The sequence below is a fragment of the Bos indicus x Bos taurus genome, chromosome 25, assembly GCF_003369695.1.
Source record: "Bos indicus x Bos taurus breed Angus x Brahman F1 hybrid chromosome 25, Bos_hybrid_MaternalHap_v2.0, whole genome shotgun sequence".
NCBI lineage: Eukaryota > Metazoa > Chordata > Mammalia > Artiodactyla > Bovidae > Bos > Bos indicus x Bos taurus.
The window spans coordinates 35,899,538-35,920,660 of record NC_040100.1 but is presented as its reverse complement, the minus strand read 5'-3'; the positions used below and the strand labels follow the sequence as shown (position 1 = coordinate 35,920,660).

The 21,123-nt window shown below is 42.5% G+C and overlaps 1 protein-coding gene across 12 annotated transcripts in view; it reads left to right on the top strand.

The window, feature by feature from the left end:
• RBFOX1 (RNA binding fox-1 homolog 1) overlaps positions 1–21,123 on the top strand; it is a 2,434,604-nt gene that overhangs the window by 2,398,394 nt on the left and 15,087 nt on the right. For 6 of the 12 annotated variants that reach the window (XM_027528154.1, XM_027528150.1, XM_027528151.1 and 3 more), the window contains one exon: positions 15,659–15,711. The exons of the other annotated variants lie outside the window; for them this stretch is intronic. In XM_027528154.1, the coding sequence (XP_027383955.1) occupies positions 15,659–15,711 (53 nt within the window). The remainder of the gene's footprint in view (positions 1–15,658; positions 15,712–21,123) is intronic. 12 annotated transcript variants of the gene reach the window in all.

The window sequence follows — 21,123 nt, the reverse complement described above, 5'->3', positions numbered from 1 at the left end:
ATGTTGCCACCTCCATTTCACAGATGGGGAAGTCAAGACTGGGGAAGGATGAAGAAGAAGCTCAGTTCAGCTTGAGAGTGAAGTCTATGCCCTTAGTCCCCAGGCTCTGAGCATCTTAGTAGAGCAACCTTGAGGAGTCATTTCTCGGTCTTCCATCACATCATGTGTGATGGGTTTATTGATTCCACCTCACAGAGTGGTTCGGAAGTTTCAAGATACTGCCTATGAAATATCAGCACATCAAGGGGACTATATAAAATGTTCTCGTTTTTATTTTCATGTTCTTATTTCCATAATCCTCAATTCCAATTATTCATATTTTATTTTATATTCCCGTAACATTATCCACTTGGAGAAGGCAATGGCACCCCATCCAGTACTCTTGCCTGGAAAATCCCATGGACAGAGGGGCCTGGTGGGCTGCAGTCCATGGGGTCGCTAGGAGTCAGACACGACTAAGCAACTTCACTTTCACTTTTCACTTTCATGCATTGGAGAAGGAAATGGCAAACCACTCCAGTGTTCTTGCCTGGAGAATCCCAGGGACGGGGGAGCCTGGTGGGCTGCCGTCTATGGGGTTGCACAGAGTTGAACACGACTGAAATGACTTAGCAGCAGCAACAACATTATCCACTAAGAGTTTTAAATCTGGAGAGCAAGAGTGAGCTTGGAGGAAACCAAGACTATCTAGGTTATTTTAGTTCCACCTGAATCTGAGAGTTTGAATCTGAGCATTTGAATCTGAGCGTTTTAATCTGAGAATTTGAATCTGAGGGTTTGAATCTGTTTTCTTTAACCCATTCCAGAGCCAAAGTTTAAGGAAGGTAAGCATCAAATCTACTCAGCTGATTATGCTGTAGACATGACTTTTAAATAGACTAGGTAGGATTCTGTGCAAATCTAATCCTTTTGAATCCACTGAGTTCTGGAATAATTTGTTTGTTTTCCTTTGTTTCTTTCTTTCTTTTTTTAATGGAAAACCATGTATTCAGGGGCTACATAGGTCCTTTAATTGATCAGTCCTCAAAAGTTCAGATTTTGATAAATCAGGTTTTCTTAAAGTGAGCAGTCTTAGGTGACATTTCCTGCCACTTTTTAAATCTTTGCACCATGTAGGTTCCTCTTTTGAAGTTAATTTTTCAGCAGTTGACTCCTGTCTGTCAGGTGGTAGTACCACATTGGAACAAATGATCTGATCAGGGAAGCAGTTTAGTGAGGGCAGCCGTGTAATGATCATTTAAGATGGATCATTTTAAATAGGCCACTTAAGTGATTGTTTAAGACGGGATAACGCATCAGACAAGGGACGCCCTGTCAGTAACGATGCTAGGACCACAGGCTTCCCCTAGGACTATCAAAGGACGAGGAGGGCACACATAGCCATCCTCAGTGGAACTCCCAGGCCCCGGCGGGAGAAGCAGGTCCAGGCACGGTGATGTACACCCCGGGAAATCCCGCTATTGGGGTTCAAGTCCAGTGTCTGTCAGCCTAGGTCCTGGCTGTTATGCTGTTCTTACAAAGTCAGAGCTAAGGCACGTTTGCCGCTTCAAATAGTCATAACGAAGATGCAACTTAGTGATTAAAAAGTGAGTGGAATTTCATGCTCTCATTTATTTATTTTCCCTATGGATCAATAATTCTGATTGAGCATTCACCGAACAAATTACAGTAACTACGATAATTATATTTTCTGCCAGCCTGCTCTGCAGATGGACAATGATTCTATTTGATGAGGACTGAGATGGCCTGGGAAGAGTGAAGGAGGGAGTATGTAGTTCTTGATGGTAGCATCAGTGTGATTTGGGGAACTTGTGTTTACGGACACAGAGCCCTCAGTGATGAAAAGTAATATGTCTGTTACTGATTGATGTATTCCCTGAGTTTCTCATTTTTAATTTACACATATGCATACACACACACACACACGCACACACATTGAGAGAAAAAGTGCTCAAATTTTTGTTTCAAGAACCAGTTGCCTTGGGTCCATAATCTGTAATGGTTTCTTAACTGGTGTTAGGCACTGTCAGTTGAATATATAATTTAATTGAAGCCGTTAGAAAAAGAAGCAAGCCTATAATAGTCAACAGACTGGACCAAGAAGGAGTTGGGGAGATATTAAAGGAAATTCCAAACCCAATAGACCATGGCTGTCACAGCCATGTGGGGAGCTATGTTTGCCAGTGACAAGACAAGATATAACAACTCCTTTGGTCATGTCATGGCCTAATTACATACTTTTCGGGTTGCAGATCATTGACTTGATGGGCCACAAAAAAGCAAATAAAACCTCTCAAATATCATCAAGACCCTTCAACTGTGAAGGGTTTAGAGGCAGGTGAGAAAGCCCAGTGCTTTCCAGAGGCCGGTCAAACACTTCTGATGAGAAACTGTACACAGAAGGCTCTGGATCAGCCATTTCCATTGCAAATAAAGACCTTTCCTCATAGAAGACAGTATTCCAGTCAAGTGGAAGGGAACAGACAGGCCGTAGATAGACTCTGGGGCTTCTCAGATGGTGCTAGTGGTAAAGAATCTGCCTGCCAATGCAGGAGATACAGAAACACAGGTTCGATCCCTGGGTCAGGAAGATTCCCTGGAAGAGGGCATGGCAACCCACTCCAGTATTCTGCCTGGAGAATCCCGTGGACTGAGGAGCCTGGCAGGACCCTACAGTCCACAGGGTCACAAAGAGTGAACCATAACTGGAAGGGACTTAGCACACACACACACACAGATAAGCTCTGAGCTCATGAAGCATTCAAGAATGTGACAAAAATTAAACCCGCTCCCCTACGCCTTTTACTTTTGGTCACTATCACATATCCTAGAAGATCTATCTTTGCAGGTAAGAAGGAATTTTTTATTAAAAACTTCTAGTATTTCTTTTAACGTTATCAAAGCAAGTTCTGGCTCTTATACCCATGAAGAGAACTTGAATTCTCTTCCAGAAGAACTGACTTCTGTTTATATGTAGGCTTTATTTTATTTTCATATTTGTGTATAATACACGCCTGTTAACAGTCATTGAACAGAAATAAATAACTTATGATTTTCTCCCTAGGGTAGATCACAGTGATTGACTCTTCTGGAATTAGATTCTCCTCCAAACCATAGTGCATTTCATCTTTAATTAACATCCAAAACATTTAGAGTAGGGACTGCTATCAGAATTTAGGGGGATGGTAGTTGGGTAGGAGGGGCTTCCCAAGTGGCTCAATGGTAAAGAATCAGCCTGCAATGCAGGAGACATGGGTTCGAATCCTTTGTTGGGAAGATCTCCTGGAGGAGGAAATGGCAACCCACTCCAGTATTCTTTCCTGGGAAATCCCATGGACAGAGAAGCCTGGCGGGCTACAGTCTATGGGGTCAGGAGAGTTGGACATGACTTAGCGACTAAACTACCATCACCAGTTGGGTAGGAGAGGAAATTGCAATAGCTAATTTGTCCATGCTGTCTTTGTTCCCAGCTTATTCTTGCTACATTATGATGTGTGAATGTTTGGATCAATCAATAGATTTGGGAGAGAAGATTCAGAATCAAAACCAAACAGCCTTTTCCCTTCATTATTGTAATCACTTAGATTGAAATGCCTTGGCCTGAGAGTCTAGAAATGCATCACATGTCTGATAACCTGGATCAGTGGTTCCCAGTGTTTTTGCAGCTGTGGAATTTCTTTAAAAAGAAAACTAGGATCTCTGGATGCTCCTAACATCCTTATAATCCCTCTAGCATCCTTTTAATCCCTACTTTCATGGGCCAGTGTTGTCATTTGAAATTTGATTGCATTAAAAGATGAGAGACTTCCCCCCTACACACACCATTTCTACATGGTTAAAGGGTTTGTGGATCACTTCTAGAAACTAGAATAGGAGCCCACGTGGTGGGGCTGGGGACACATCAAAAAAAGTGTCCTGGAAAATGTTAGTTCCATTGCTTTGTTAGAATGATAATTTCTCTGCTGTTTTTTTTTTTTCAATTGTTTTCTTTAACGTCTTTGACTTGAACTTAAAATTAACAAACAGCGGGGAAAGAAGTGCTTCCCTTATTCTGTTCTAATTTCAAGGTTAGAGGGGTTCACACTTAGGGTCCTTAGACACTTGCACTGCAAAGCGTGGTTCCTTGACCAAGCAAATTCCAAATTGGCCTCACCAGGAACTTGTGAGACATGCAGTCTATCAAGCCCCACTTGAACCAGAATCTACACTTTTAAGATCCCAGGGAGATTTGTAGGCGATTTATGAGAAGCACCATTCTCGAGGTGCTTCAGTTCTACCCCGGTAGGCAATCAATGGGGCTTCCCAGGTGGCACCAGTGGTAAAGAACCCACCTGCCAGTGCAGGAGATATAAGAGATGCAGGTTCGATCCCTGGGTAAGGAAGATGCCCTGAAGGAGGAAATGGTAGCCCACTCAGGAACTCTTACCTGGAACATCCCATGGACAGAGGAACCTGGCGGGCTACAGTCCATAGGGTCGCAGGGAGTCGGACATGACTGAAGTGACTTAGCACGCACACGGTCAGTAAACAGCGTTCACTCTGGGTTCTCCCGCCACACGTCTTGCACGTGTAAGAGAGTTTGTAACTTGCTGACTAGTGACTGTCTCCTCTGCTCTCTCCCTTCTTCAAGGAGAAGGTCAGAGTTGCCCGAGGCTGGTTGTCCCTCACAATCCATTTTGTTGTGACTTCCTCCCTCAGCTAGCCTAGGGCCACCGATCATCATTTTCTTTACCCCAAAGATCCAAAGCTAATCAGAATGATCCTGTGCTGTTAACAATATCTCCTCATGGGTTGTGAATAACTGTAGACTCTCCCTGTTATAAAACTTACCCTGGAAAAGTCATATCAGACTCCTCTTGCCTTTGTGGAGTCCCTGTTTTGCCATCTGCTAAAGGGAGAGAATATACCAGTTAGAATCAGAAAGAGGCAAAGGTGAACACTCACTGTTTTATCAACTGCAAAAAGGTGGTGAAAAGCATGGTGTCATCAATAATTTGACGATTGACAGGTTTTTTAGAGCATATATGGTTGAGGGCTTCCCTGGTGGCTCAGCAGTCAAGAATCCACCTGCAATGCAGGAGATGCGGCTTCAATTCCTGGGTCAGGAAGATCCCCAGAGTAGGACATGGCACCCCACTCCAGTATTCTTGCCTGGAAAATCCCATGGACAGAGGACCTTGGCGGGCTACAGTCCATGGGGATGCAGAGTCAGACATGTCTGAGTGATTAAGCACACACACACACACACACATACACGCACACATGCGCGTGCACACACACACACAATTATTTGAAATTTGAGGGACTTCCCTGGTGTTCCAGTGGTTAAGATTTCACCTTCTAATGCTGGGAGTTTGGGTTTGATCCCTGCACAGGGAGCTGGGATCCCACGTGCCTTGTGGCCAAAAAAAAAAAAAAACAAAACAAAACATAAAACAGAAGCAGTATTGTAACAAATTCAATAAAGACTTTAAAAATGGTCCAAATCAGAAGAAGAAAGCATTGAATATATATGGACAAAATCAAGCAAATTAAATCCATCTGAAAGGACAGATCGTTTTTAGACGAGGCAGTCTTTCAGGACCCACTGTAACACTAACATGCGGGAACCTGTGCTTCCTCAACTTGTCATTGCCCTGGTTGGGATGTAAAGCGGGGTCTCTCACACTCCTTGTGCCTACTCTTTGACTGGTACATGCATTGGCCAGTCTGCTGATTCGCCTACAGATTGCAATCAGAGAATGAGATTTAGAGCCTGAATCTCAGTTCGTAAGTTCCTTACTACACAAGATAATACTGGCAAGCTAATTGACCCTCCACTGTCTCATCATTAAAGGGATGGGGGGTTAATGAGTGATGCCTGCCTTCCTGAGTGGTTGTGAGAATTAATTGTGTTCATGAAGAGAAAGCTCCTTGCATAGCACTGATGCTCAAGTAGCACTCAGGATATTGTCATCAACATCATCATCCTTATTATTATTATTATCAGCAGCATCACTAAACTAGGAGCATAATTTGTTTTGTTGACTCAAAAATGAGTCCCTTCCTGTGGCAGCAGGTTCTCTGAGTCAAAAATTTTTGCCTCTAGAAGATTTTTTGTTGGTTTTTCAATCTTGACTTTCATCCTAGAAACATGAAAACACATTGACCTGAAATTGGCCAAGAGAATAGAACTTAAATGTTCTCACCGCAGGCAAAGAAAGGTGACGCAGTGTAGTGATGGATATGTTAATTACCTTGATTGTCATACTCGTTTCACAATATACATGGGTATTAAGTCATCAATTTGCGCACCTTTAAAAAAAAAAGGCACGCTGTACAGCCTGGTTATAAACAATGTTAATTTGTCAATCGTATCTCAAAATTGGGGAAAAAAATAGGTTGGGCAAAAATGTTTTGAAGGAAGAAGCACCTGGGAACCTTGTGATCAAACAGCCTGTACTTCTGTTCATCTTTCTCCTGGATTATTTCTTCTTTTTTCATGTCCAAGGAGGAGCTGTCAGGCTGCCAGGGGCGCATCAAGTTCGTAGGAAAACACAATCGATTCCCCCAATGTAGACCCTGCCCCCAAACCAACATGACTTCAAAGAGTCAAGAAAAAAAAAAACCCAAACCTGCCTATGTTGCCCTTTTCCCATCATACTTGATGAGAAGTCCAATGCTGTGGTGGTAGTGGGTTTTCGGAATCCCCAGGGATTAGGACGTTTCTGGAACTTTCCACCATCAGCTCCCTTTGTTTTGCACACAACTCCTAGGTGGACCCAGACCATCTCAGTGTGGCCTCTCCACCATCCAGAAGCTCAACCTGGACACCCTGTGCTTCTCCTGAGCCTCCAGGAGCTCGGAGACCCCCTCCTCAATATGAGGTGGTTTCTCCTAGAACAGCGGTCCCCAACCTTTTGGGCACCAGGGACTGATATGGTAGACAGTTTTCCCACGTCCTGGGGTGGGAGTGGATGGTTTTGGGATGACTCAAGTGCATTGCATTTATTGTGTACTTTATTTCTCTTGTTATTACATCAGCTCCACCTCAGATCATCAAGCATTAGATCCTGGAGGTTGGGGACTCCTGCTCTAGAGAATAATATATGCTGTTCAGAGAATCACCCAGACCCATCTCCAACCTGTGATTGGTACCCCACTGTGCCCTCGTTTGCCTGCCCAATGAAAGCTGAGGTAGAATTTTACCTTCCTGAAGGTTGCAGCCACCTGAAAATGACCTACAACCTCAAAAGACTCTTAACTATCCCCACTTGCCCTAAACCCACAGCAGCCCAGGACTTAACACAAACAGCCAATGTCTTTGTGGAGGGAGAGAAGCTTACAGTGTTCATGAGTCCATGCAGCTAAAAAAATTAATGTCTTCCCCCAAATGGGCTTCCCTAGTGGCTCAGACAGTTAAGAATCTGCCTGCAATGCAGGAAACCCAGGTTTGACCCCTGGGTTGGAAAGATCCCCTGGAGAAGGGAAAGGCTACCCACTCCAGTATTCCTGCTTGGGAAATCCATTGGACAGAAGAGTCTGGCGGGCTATAGTCCATAGTGTTGCAAAGAGTCAGACATGACTGAACAATAATGTATTCCCCAAAGAAATTGCTTTCCCATTCATGTTCTCATTGATCTGCACATACATATACCAAAAAAAAAAAAAAAGCCCAAGAGAGGGCTGTGCATGTGCACACGTGTGTGCAAGTATGCTGTTTGTTCCCATTTTCCAGATGAGAAAACTGAGGGCCAGAAAGATGAAATGATTTTTCTGTTGGAACACAGCTTGTGCGTGGCAGGGCCCAGCTTCCAGACTCTGCTAGTTCTCTTTCACTTTAGCTGAGAAAAGCAGCGCAGTGGGAACAAGGGAGAGTATTACATTTTGGAGAAACTAACATTACAGAAGAGGGCTGTGCCAAGGTCTCCAGGAAATGGAGGTGCCCTTGCGTTTGAGGGTCTACAACTCAGAGGTTTGGTGAGGAAGATTCAAACTGGGGACAGATTCGCAGGCTTTAACTCCTTTCGCATTAAACTTTTTAACGTATGCAATGTTAGTGTAGGAACTGTTGCGCCATGAAATAGTTTTGAATGGGTGTGAATGCATTCCTCTTTTAAAAAATATCAGGATAGCCATTTCAAAGGAGTCTATAGTTAATCTACTTATTCGCTTGTTTTTTGTACTTCATCTTGATTCTACATGACGTACATATGATTTTATATATATATAAAACAACAGGGCAGGGAAAAATATGAATCTGATTGGAATTTGTACAGTTCTAGAACTTTAGAACTGAGTCGGCGGGGGGGAGAGGTAAAATACTGATCACAAGCAAATCAGTCTTCCTTTCAAGGTGATAAAACTGAAATATAAATTAGATTATGAGCTTCGAGACAGCCAAGCCCAGTAATAGACCCTCCTCAGTGGTTTAAAGACCATGAGCATGGCCTCAAATTCCTTAAGCTTAGCTGGTTGCCTTGGAGAAGGAAATGGCAACCCACTCTAGTATTCTTGTCTAGAGAATCCTGTGGACAGAGGAGCCTGGTGGGCTGCTGTCCATAGGGTCGCACAGAGTCGGAAACGACTGAAGGGACTTAGCAGCAGCAGCAGCAGCAGGGGTTGCTGGCCCATTGCAAGCCCTCCTTAAGCATGTGAGGAGTGAATGAATCACATCAGTAAACTGTTTAGCAAAGGCACCCAGTAGAACTGTAATAGGAGCATCTTTGTCTGCATGTTGTATTTATGCAGGAATCCATCATGGCTGGATTCCCCGAGAGTCCAGCAACTTTTTAAATCTGACCAACGACCTGATTAGTGTACCTTTCTACCTGAATTTTATGTGTCTAAAAAGAATCATCTGGTAAACATAGTTATTTAAAAAGTGAGAAATATATTGAACAATGTATTAATTACAAATGCCAATAATTAAAATATCAAGAACTATAAATGATGGAAATCAACAGTAGCACAATTTAATTTAAAAAACAAAAGAACATGCAATTCTTATTTCCTGTAAAGGCAGGTACCTATGTTCAGAGAACATATGTGAGAAATTAGTTCTCAGTGCTGGCAGACATATTAGAAACACCTGTGTGGCTTTTTGGACCTACCTGGGTACCACTCTCCAGAATTCTGATTTAAATGACTGGATCTGGTCATGAATATGTTATATTTTAAAAGATGGTCTGGTCATTGAAAGAAAAAGTGTTAGTCACTCAGTCATGTCCGACTCTTAGCAACCCCATGGACTGTATAGCCCACCAGCCTCCTCTGTCTTGGAATTCTCCAGGCAAGAATACTCAAGTGGGTTGCCATTCCCTTCTCCAGGGGACCTTCCCAACCCAGGGATCAAACCCAAGCCTGCTGCATTGCAGGCAGATTCTTTACCATCTGAGCCACCTGGGGAGCCCTGGTCATTGGTATTTTATATTTTTTAAAAGAATCTTAGAGTACTATAATGAGAACCTCTATAACTAACAGATACCCTGGAACTTATAGCTAGAATTAAATTAATTTTGTCCATTGCCATTTTGGGGCTGACATCTGTCAGACCAGAAGACTCCCTTCTCAGGCTGAAGGAATACTTTAGAAGATACCCTTGAAGGATTTTAATCACATACCTGTGTGTCTGTGTGTTAGAGTGAATATTCATAGCATTGGCTACAAGAAGAAACTCACTGTGAGTGGCATCAAGCCTGCATTTTGTGTAACAATAGAGACAAAGATTAACTAAAAGGCCAAAGAAGGGTAAATGACTAGCACCTTTAACAGTACAATTTAAGACCAGTATTATTTGATGGAAGGACATCTCCGGTCTGGCCTTTCCCTCCACCCCCACCTGGGTGGGAAGATTTCTCTGTATCTTACTCATACCTAATCCCTCACATCTCCTCCAGCAACCCTGGCTGGCTATTATTTTCATTTGACTCTTAGAATTCAGCCGTGGGTGGTTTGTCGAAGAAAAGAAAATTGCCGAGAGATGAGATTTAGCCTAAGATGAAAAGCAAGATATTAAGGAAAATATAGCAAGTTCCAGGAATCATTTAAGTGTTCCCACCAGCAGAGTCAGATCCAGTGTCTAGGTGGCTGGTCTGTGCAGAGGTGCCCAACCTTTCTGGCACCGGAGACTGGTTTTGTGGAAGAGTTTCTCCATGGATGGGGGTAGAGTTGGGGGATCCTTTGGGGATGATTCAAGTGCGTCACATTTATTGTGCACTTTTTTCTATTGTTATGACATCAGTTCCACCTCAGATCATCAGGCCTTAGATCCCAGAGGTTTGGGATCCCTGATCTATGGAAATCATCATAAAACATCATGAAGTTTGGTAATAGATTAAAAGAGAAAAAGGCTATGAAAATTCCTCCATAGACAAGCCACACCCATTATGGACTCCATACCCTTTGTGGGAGCATCCCTGAGCAGAATCTTAGAGAGTGAATGAGACTTGGGGTCTTGGAATCTAAAAAAATAGAACAGATGAATGTATATAATAAACAGACTCACAGATCTAGGGAATAGTGGGGAAAGGAAGACAGGAGGGGTAACATAGGGATATGGGACTAATAGATACAAACTACAATGTATAAAAAGAAATAAGAACAAGGATATATTATAAAGTATGGGATACTTAGCCATTATTTTATAATAACTGTATATGGAGTCCAATCTAGAAAAATACTGAATCACTATGTTGTACACCCTAAACTAATATAATATTGTAAATCAGCTATACTTTAGTTATAAATAACAGAATAAAATATCAAAATATCTTGATTATGATTTTTATATTTAAGCGAAAAAAAAACACAAAAACACAAGAGTCTTCACTCAATGCAGCTATCTCGAGTTTACCTCCATCCGTTAACATCTCGTTCACATTACATGACCTTTCTCTGTCTCTGTTACCTTATCTGTGAAGATGGGGAGGATAAGAGAGATTGTCAAGAAAAATAAATGAATGAATACATACATACAGCACTCAGCAACCACCTGTCATGGATAAGTGCTCCATCACTGTTAGCTAGTGGCCCTTTGGTGTCCACATTCCAAAGGATCGAAAGGAACACAGCCTTCTGTCTTGTGCTCAGTAATTGACTATATCCTCATTTTTCTTAAATTAGTCATCCTCTCTTCTTCCACAAAGCCTCCCTCTATCCAGCAGTCTTCTGGGAAAGGCAGGCTTTGAAGCGAAAATGAAAATGAATTTGCAAGAGATGTCTCAGGAAGTTCTCCCAAATTTCTCCATGGTAAAAAAAATTACCCAGGACCACAATTCCCTCCCTGGAGGTCTTGTCCAGATAATCAGACTTCTCTCCTGGAAATTCTCATGCAGGTGGTCAGGGCTGAAGCCCAGACATCCATATTTTTTAACAAGCATTCTAAGTAATTGTCTTCAGGGAAGTTTGAGACATTCTGGAGTAGAGAGAGGGGTCAAAAATGGGGACGAATTATAGGTTAAAAAAACAACAACATGGAAAAGAGAATTAGATGCAGACTTACTAGGAAAAAAATGGCAAGACCCCGCCAAGATGAGCTTGAGTAAACCCATCGGGAAGAAGAGGATCAGAGGAGGAAGCAAAAACAGAGAGCATGATATTATGGCCACGTTTCATCAGCTTCTCCTGCAGAAATGGGGTTTAAAGTTCATTCTCTGAGAAGGCTTTCAGAAAGTAAAAGTAACCAGTCCTGGGTCATGTGTGGTTTTCTATGATCCAGCCTCAGAAACCATGTAACTAGGTTGTCTCAGAGACCAGCACGGAAGGTGGCAAAATGGAAGTTGCAAGAGAAGCAAAATCTATAACCAATTCCGTGTTCCAGCCCCCTTTCCACTCTGCATTTGTAGCATCCCCAGTGCTTTGTGGCCATGGCTGAGCAACCGCTGCCTCTTTTCAGACTCACTCCCAGACCCATGAAGTCAGGACCCACCAGAGCAGAGTTCAGCTATCCCAGGCGGTGCTAGTGGTAAAGAACCCACCTGCCACTTCAGGAAAGGGGTCAGATCCCCGGGTCAGGAAGATCCCCTGGAGGAGGGCATGGCAACCCACTCTAGTATCCCTGTCTGGAAAATCCCATGGACAGAGGAGCCTGGTGGATTTCAGTCCATAGGGTCGAAAAGAGTAGGTCACGACTGAAGCAACTTAGCACACGTGAATCTAGGAGGGCTTCCCTGGTGGCTCAGTGGTAAAGAATCTGCCTGCCAAGCAGGAGACATGGGTTCAATCCCTGGGTCAAGAAGATCCCCTGGAGAAGGGAAATGGCAACACACGCCAGTGTTCTTGCCTGGAGAATCCCATGGTCAGAGGAGCCTGGCATGCTGCAGTCCATGTGGTCACAAAGAGTCAGTCATGTCTTAGACTTAGAATTGCTACTTAACATCACCATGAATCTAGGAGCTGCCAAGGTGAGAACCAGTCAACTAGACAGGTGCTTCTCTCTTGGCTGTGTAATACACTCACCTGGAGGTCTTTAGAAACTATTGATGCCTGAGACCCACTCCCAGAGCTACCCATTTAATTGGTCACTAGGTTTTCTAGAAGCTCACTGGGTGTTTACTCTGTCTGGCCAAGGTTGAGAAAGATTCTGCCAGACTTAATCATTGACAATCATTGAACAAACCAGTTGGCTAAAAAATCAGATCTAACTGCGTTTGAAGTTTACATCCTCAGGTCTGAGTCGAGAGTGAGGAGCAGACTAGGATTAGCAAAAGGGGACAGGGCCCAGGCCAGCCTCCTTTCCCCTCTTAAGAGTTGACCCGGATGTCCAGAGCACACCTGGGTTGCTCTGATCACTGAGTTTTCCTGTCACTTAGGGCACAGCAGACTGCTTTGCTACATTGTTAATCTCTTTGATCACACCTCTCTCTGGTCATTTGGAGTAAATGATTTCACGGAGAGGGTTGGATCATTTATGGGCAATCTAAGATAAATAGTTTATCTTCAAGTTAAAGCAGGGAGAAACAGAACCACATAAAAATGTCCTAACAGAGGAGGCAGGGCTTCCCGGGTGGTTCAGTGGTAAAGAACCCCCCTGCCAATGCAGGAGACCCAATCCCTGGGTCGGGAAGATCCCCTGGGGAAGGAAGTGGCAACCTGCTCCAGTATTCTTGCCTGGAAAACCCCATGGACAGAGGAGACTGGCAGGCTATAGTCCATGGGATTACAAAAGAGTTGGACATTACTTAGCAATTAAACAACAGCATCAGAGGGGACATAGACACCACAGTGAAACCCGCCCCTTCTTCTCCTCATTCCTCTCTTGACCTGATCTGTGGGGTATCCCTTGCCAGACTCTTATTTGACAGGCATTTTCTATTAACTGTACTCATAATCAACTGATGAAAGAAAGTGTAGTTTAGAGGGAGATGTGATCACACAGGCTGACTCCAGGGAATTAATCAGCTCTGTAAAAACCATACTTTTCTGAGATGTTAGGATAGACCTCCTGGGATGGAGGGAGATTGCTTGTGTGGATTAAAAAAATAAAAGTCAGTACAGAATTAATACATCTGAATGGCTACTGTTTTTTAGAAATATGTTTATATATCTTTTTTTGGCATTGCTGCAGAGTCCATGGCACATTCCTTTAAATATCACTGTTGATGATAACTCTAAAGTTTGATATAGGCTTGATTTGATAGTCAGAGGTCATCTGAGGCAACTCTTCTGAAGACAGTGAGTCATCAACAGGAGTAGTTGCCTTTGTTTGGAAATTTACTCAGGAATCAAAGGCACTGAAAAAGCCAAACGGATTATTAAAAAAACAAACAAAAAAATAAGAAGAATATGGAGAAAGAGTAGCATTTTTTTTAAAGAGCAAATATATCATGTCAAAAAGAAGAGGGCTAAGAAGGACAATCATCACATTTTCTAAAAACCTGGTACAATTCAAGAAAAGGGTCTAGTTTCTTTATAATCATACTTGTAGGCTATATTTTTACAAAGGTTCTCTCTTCATCGGACCATTTATTTTTTTATTATTTCTGTTGGTTGCCTCCCATGGTTTTCCCGGAATCTAGCATGCTTGACAGTCCCTTAGGGAAAATTCAGAGGAGAGATTCAAGGTAGTACTGTCTTTAGGATGAGTGAGTAGGGATGCGATGGAGCCACCTCATGAACGAGGCCCTGCCTCGTTGATAAGTGCATAGCTGTTCCAAAGAGCTTGTCTCTTTGGATAAACCAGATGACCCTTCTTGGTTACTGTAGGTTGTTCTTATGGGTGTGCTAGAAACAGAGGTCCTTCCAAAGTGCTTGTTTGATCCACCCAATAATATATTTGTAATTTGAGCTATCTATGTCTTATGCCTCTAGAGTCAGTCCAAGGTGAGCAAGTCAAAACAGATATTCAACTCAAGCATCTTCATTTTCAGGGATATTAAGTTTAGTGCTCCTCAAACCTTGAAAATTTGATGCCAGGTACTGATGGGGCCCGAAAAGTTTGTGTCAGAGCTGAAAGATAGCCAACATCTAAAGACACTGACTGTGTTTTAAGAGAGGTAATAAATGAACTTAGTTATGACTTTTATTACAGTGGATGAGAAACATAAAAAATGCTGTCCTCAGATCACATATGAGTTTTGTTAAGATTTCATTGTCATGGCAATGATGAGAATCTTCAGCTGAATGTTAGATTCTAGTGAATTTCCAAGTGGTAGCTCCATGTATATTTCAGGGAGTTACCTTCTGCAACAGGAAAACTTTCTTAAGATGTTTTAAGAGATGCTGGATCACTAGACCAATCAAACTGAAATGCATTTGTCTTGGTTCTAGATGATTCCCATGCACAGAAGACTCTAACAAATAAGAATTAGAAGCCTTAGTACTCCTGCCTCTGAGGCATTTAAGAGCCTTGCCGATCTCATTGGGACATTTTTGTAATCTGCCTGACACAGATGTTCTTATTTCTAGAGAAACAGACAGTACCCCTGGATTAGAATATATTACCTTGTGGAAATGCCACAGTTGGAAACATCTTAAGAGACTTTTATCATCTTTCTGGATTTATTAAATCAAAGTGAAATAGCGTTTTCCATTTTTATTTTCTTTTTTAATATTGCATCGTTAAAAATAATTTGGCAAGACAGGGTTTATTTCAATTGATGAGTTCTCTTACCTTCTTTATGTAGCAAGCCTCATTTGGTGAGAAAATTATTATCCATAACACAATACCATTTAACGTTCTCTTCAGAAATGATGGCATTGCTTTTTCTTTCCTTTAAAAATTTTTTTAATATTATACTATAATAGTAATAAAGTCTGGAATTGTATGATTTTCCTAGCTAGTTGCAGTATACTCTTTTTCTAATGTCTATTTTTTTCTTTTTAGCATAGTCTCCTTTGAGTGTAAGAAATCCATAGAAGCTCAGTTTGAAAAACCCTAAGCCTTAGAAACCCACCCTGGCATGATAACATGTTAGTAACACATAGTATTAATATCTCATGCAACAGCTATACATGGTCCATGTTCTGACATCACCATGATTTTGTGGAAGGGTTCCCTCGCATGCCTGTTTCATGATCTTCCTCAACTCTCCAAGCCCACAATAGCAACACATTTCCTTGCCACATCCATTCAAACTCAGCACCCTTCCCTTACCTCATCTGACTACATCGAACCAATTGGCAGAGAGTGCATTTCCCCGTGAGCGAGCAGTATTGTGAATTTTATCTTCTCTTCCAGAAATCAGTTCGTCTTCGTTGCAGCAGATGAAATTTCTTGTAACACCTCTGCAGGTAACAAACATCGCTACTTCTTGGTGCATCCATCCGACTCTCAGTATCCTTTGTTTTTCTTTTTTTCCCTTCACATGCTGCAGTCGGTCATGCTAGAAGGTTGAGTTAAAAAAAAAAAGTCATATCTTTGCAGAATAGCTGGAGCTTTTAGGCTCTGCTGTCTAAAAAGACAGTAGGCATTTTGCTAACTTGGATGTTTTATTTCCGGTTTTAATAATACATGATCCAGAAAAGTAAGACTATATTGAATGAAGCCACAATAAAATATTACAGTATAATCAGTGCTCTTAACATTAAAATACTGAATAGGGGAGATTTAGGCACACAGGCATGGGACTTCTATGTTTTGGGACGTATTATGTCTGGGTTCACATGGGTTTCTGTGGGATTATTTGGGATCTTTATGGAATGACTGTTTTATATTATAGGCCCTAAAAGACTGACTCTATAAAGCGGGAGGCATTGGGGAATATAATAATCTCTGTCTTATAAGAAGAGGATCTTCATTCCATTAGTTAAAGATCTATTTCCTTTCTTTTAACACGTATTATAAGTAGTAAGGCATGAGAGAGACAGAGTCTTCTGTTTTTAAAATCAGTCAATTAGCAAGTGGAAATTGCCCAGTTGCATGGTGTGTCCATCAAAATAACGCCTGTCTTTTTACTTTGATGTGGTTCAGAACAGTTGTGTTTGGACTTTCATTAGCATGGAATTACTTGATTAAATGTCAAGATAGGTGAGTTGCCTTAACTAACAACAGAATTCTTTTATTTATTTATTTATTTTGCTTTTAAGCCTAAACTGTGACCCAAACAATGACTAGGAGATCTTACCCATGTGTTGCTTTTAGCCAAGAAGGGAGGAAATGACAGCTCATCCCCATGTCATTGAGTGTGCCATGACCTTCAAAAGCATACATTAAACAGAGCCCAACATATAGACATTCATCTGTCACCAATCACATGTTATCAGTAGCACAGTGAACAAAGGCATGTTTGCAGCGCTTCATCCCCTGCTTAGGGTCTTTGGAGAGAAAGACATCAGGGGAGCAGGGAGAACTAGAAACAGGCACCCAGCCCTCCCTGATCTATTTCACTGATAGTTTCAGTCTCAATATTTTTAATGGGTTACAGTGTTCCCCTGAGAGAGCCTGAAATATACATGCTCACATGATAAAGCGCTAGCTTACAACCTTCCTAGAAAACCCTGCTCTTTCCCTTCTAACCCCTAGCCTCAAGTATCTCTATTTCTACTGTGAGAGATGGTGAATTCACTAATGCCTAATGATAGAATGTAGGGAGTCCTATTACTGGAGGTGGTTGGGGGGGACTATAGGAAAAGAGTCACTTAACCTTTGCAGAACCTACAGAGAGAATGGAGCACGCAACTGAAGGGGAAATCAGCTTGGGGTGGGGAGGAATGTCGGTTTAAAATGTTAATGAGCATCTTTTGTGGCTATGCTGGTCATCCAGAGCCTCCATCCTCCCAGTGAGCCTGAATGCATGTTCCAGTGTATCTTAGGCTCTATTTTGACATCATAAGTCAAACACTGCAAAGTTACCACCTAAGAGGTAGATATCGATTTTGCCCTGTGACTTAACAAACCCTGCCTTGTAAGCAAGTGGTCTGCACACAATACATCGAGGAGAAGCTGCAGATAATGAAAGTTTGCCCGAATCGAGAGAGTGTCTTCGCCTACCTTGTCTAATTTAGGATGGCTGCTCCGTAAATTCTTAATGAATTGCTATTGATCAAATTTCAAATTGAGAGAGATATCCCTGTGGCTTTGATGGTCATATTAATAATATGTTGTATGCTTCATAAAGTTCAATTTGAACTCTGAATTTTGAATCAAGCATGAAAAAGGAGACACCCATATCCATCAAATGTGAATTATCTCCTAGCCAGATCACTCTCCTCACAGAATGAAAATGAAAAATCAGAACTGTGCAGTCAACAAAGGTTGTGACTCATGGTTTCAATGAAGTCTTGCTCACAGGCTGGGAAAAAACCCAGGGCACCCACACCCTAAGCAACCCAACCATCTGGAATTCTCCCCTCTCTATATAGAATAACACTCCTTGTTGTTCAGCTGCTGTCATGCCTGATTCTTTGTGACCCTGTGGACTGCAGCACACCAGGCTTCCCTCACTATCTCCTGGAGTTTGCTCAAAACTCATGTCCATTAAGTTGGTGATGCCATCCAAATATCTCATTCTCTATTGCCCCCTTCTCCTCCTACCCTCAGTCTTTCCCAACATCATGATCTCTTCCAGTGAATCAGCTCTTTGCATCAGGTGGCCAAAGTGTTGGAGCTTCAGCTTCAGCATCAGTCCTTCCAATGAATATTCAGGGTTGATTTCCTTTAGGATAGACTGGTCTGATCTCCTTACTGTCCAAGGGACTCTCAAGAGTCTTCTCCAACACCACAATTTGAAAGCATCAATTCTTCGACGCTCACACTCCTTAGGGTGGGTCTGTTGAATCCTCATGTCTCCTGGATTTCAGTATTTGACCTCAAGAAGCAACTTATCCTATTTAAATGGGGGGAAAAAGCGATTGATAAGATGCTTAAAATCTGTTTGGAGGGCCTGATCGATTTGATACCTGAATTTCTTATAAGTATGCATTACTTTATGTGGCTGCCTATGGGGGCAGAGATGGCCAGACAGTTTTGTCTTGGCTTGGGGCAGAGGTGGTGAATTACAGATCATCCAATAGGAACAACAGGAACTCTGAAGAGCTTTTCTTTCTGTTCCCAAAGGAAAAGTGAAGATGCTTCCTTGGGTCTTTGATAGAGACACCCAAGTTATTTTGGTAGAGCCAAAATATCAAATATTGATTCTCCTTTGCTAGACACATAGAAGAAACTTGCATGTGTTGTTTATGCGATTCTATTCACATGGGAATGTATTTTTGTTGTTAGTGGTATTGGTTGTTTTCTTCTTAATTTTGTTTCTGAAAGACACGTGTTTACGTGGCTGTCTCATCCACCTTGAACACACCCATGGCTTTCACATTCTGTAACATCAAGAACCTTTGATGAGCTGGATTCTGCAAAAGATGGAAAAAAGGGCAGTGGTTTTTCCTCCTCTTCCATCCAAGTCCTTCCTGTCACTGGGGTTCATTGGAACTTTCTTTAAGACTGGTCAGGGGTTGTAGTTGTAGCAGAATGTGTGAGTCTTATACAAAAACAGAGGTTGAAAAGTACGTGACTTATTTTGATAGAACTGCTGGAAGTTCATGTCAGTTAATTTGTACATGTTGGGTCTTCACTGTTCCATATATCACATTAAATAAGTCCAGAGAAGGCTTTCCTTCCAAGAGCCTCCATCCTAGTGCAGACCAGACCTCAAGTGATAGGATGATACTGGAGGATCAGCTGTGGTCTGACTTCTTTTTTTTATGATAAATTGGACTGCTTCGTGGATTGCAGTGTGACCAGAGCAGAAGAAAGGGAATCTTGCAGCAGACCCCATGAATGAGCATATAATGTACTTGCATGTCAAGTTATGGGCTTCCCGGGTGGCGCTAGTGGTAAAGAACCTGCCGGCCAATGCAGGAGTCCTAAGAGACGCTGGTTCAATCCCTGGGTCGGGAAGATCCCCAGGAGGAGAGCATGGAAACCCACTCCAGTATTCTTGCCTGGGGAATCCCATGGACAGAGGAGCCTGGCAGACTACAGTCCACGGGGTCACAAAGAGTGGGACACAACTGAAACGACTTAGCACGCACGCATGTGGAGTTATACAATAGCTATAATGAATCAAAAAGCAAGGATAGGGTAGAAAGTAAGTCGCAATGCTCCTTTATATTCACCGATCAGAGATGGCCTCTCTGAGAGGGTGACACTTGAGCTGGGACCTGAGTCGAGCCAGGGTGAGAGTCAGGTGAGTAACCGTGGAACCGGAAGCATTTCAGGCTACAGCAGTAGCACGTCCGGAGGCACTGTGGTCGACGCATGCGTGAAATGTTGAGGCTCGGAGCCTGTACAGAATATGAGTACAGGGAAATTTTCAGAGATAACATCAGAAAGACAGCCAGGGGTTCACACAAATTAGGACTTGGAGGTTACAGAAATCATTTAAGATTTTAAGTGTGATAGGAAGACACTGGAGGGTCGACAGTGGTCTTTTTTTTTTTTTTAAATGATGAGTTGGACTGGTTTTTGGATTTGCAGTATGGCCAGAGCAGAAAAATACGGAGTCTTGAAGCAACCCAAGGAGGGGTGAGGCTGACCTGGTTTAGGATGATGGCTGTAGAAGAGCTGAAAACTGGTTTATTAGGCTGCATTTTGACAAGAGAACAAACAGAATGTACCAGCAGATTAGAGAGATGTGCAAGGACCAATTTGTGTTAGATGCCCGCACCTTCCCTCTTCCTCCCACGGTGTATCGGTCATTTCATTGAAGAGTTAAGACCTTTTGAGAGCAAAGAAGACAAGCCCTTCACCCCTGCAGTAAATAACTGTCCCCCAGATAAGCTTCCCTGGTGGCTCAGAGGGTAATGAGTCTGCCTCCACTGTGGGAGACCTGGCTTTGATCCCTGGGTGGGGAAGATCCCCTGAGGAAGAAAATGGCAACCCACTCCAGTATTCTTGCCTGGAAAATCCCATGGACAAAGGAGCCTGGCTGGCTACAGCCCATAGAGTTGCAAAGAGTCCAGACATGACTGAGAGCTTCACTTTCACTTTCAGATAAACTTTGTTGAATTCCCCAGGTTGTAGTCATAACTTGCTGTCATTTATTGTGCATAGTCCATGTACTAGCAAGTATGATAAATTATATACATATATGCATGTATGTATATATATATGTATGTATGTATACATGTGTATAAAATTCATTACAGTATCTGAGTGGGGCAGACGTTACTATCACCGTTATTTGCAAATTTCAAAAGAACAATATGCTCAAACCCAGAGAGGTTTGGTAACTTGGCCCATGGTTACCATGGTTACACAGGAGTCTATCTGATGCCACTGTTCCTTCCACTGAACTGCACTGCCCCCAAGTGCTCCTTTCATCTTGACCTTGGACGCTTGGTCTTCACCTCCAGGTGGAATTCTGCATTCTTCAGTCGTGCTGTCTTGCTTCTAGAAAACTAGTATTTGTGAACTGGGGAGTGGGCATAGTTGTTCAAATTTGGAGGGACCCAGGTGGTTCAGAGGGTAACGAATCCTTCTGCAATGCAGGAGACTCAGGAGACACGGGTTGGATCCCTGGGTTGGGAATATCCTCTAGAGAAGGAAATGGCAATCCACTCCAGTATTCTTGCCTGGAGAATCCCATGGATGGAGGAGCTTGGCGGGTTGCAAAGAGTCGGACATAACTGAGTGACTGAACACACATGCAGTAGGATTAGCTATTTATTAATTGTTTTCTTTAAAGCAATTATAACTAGGTATATACA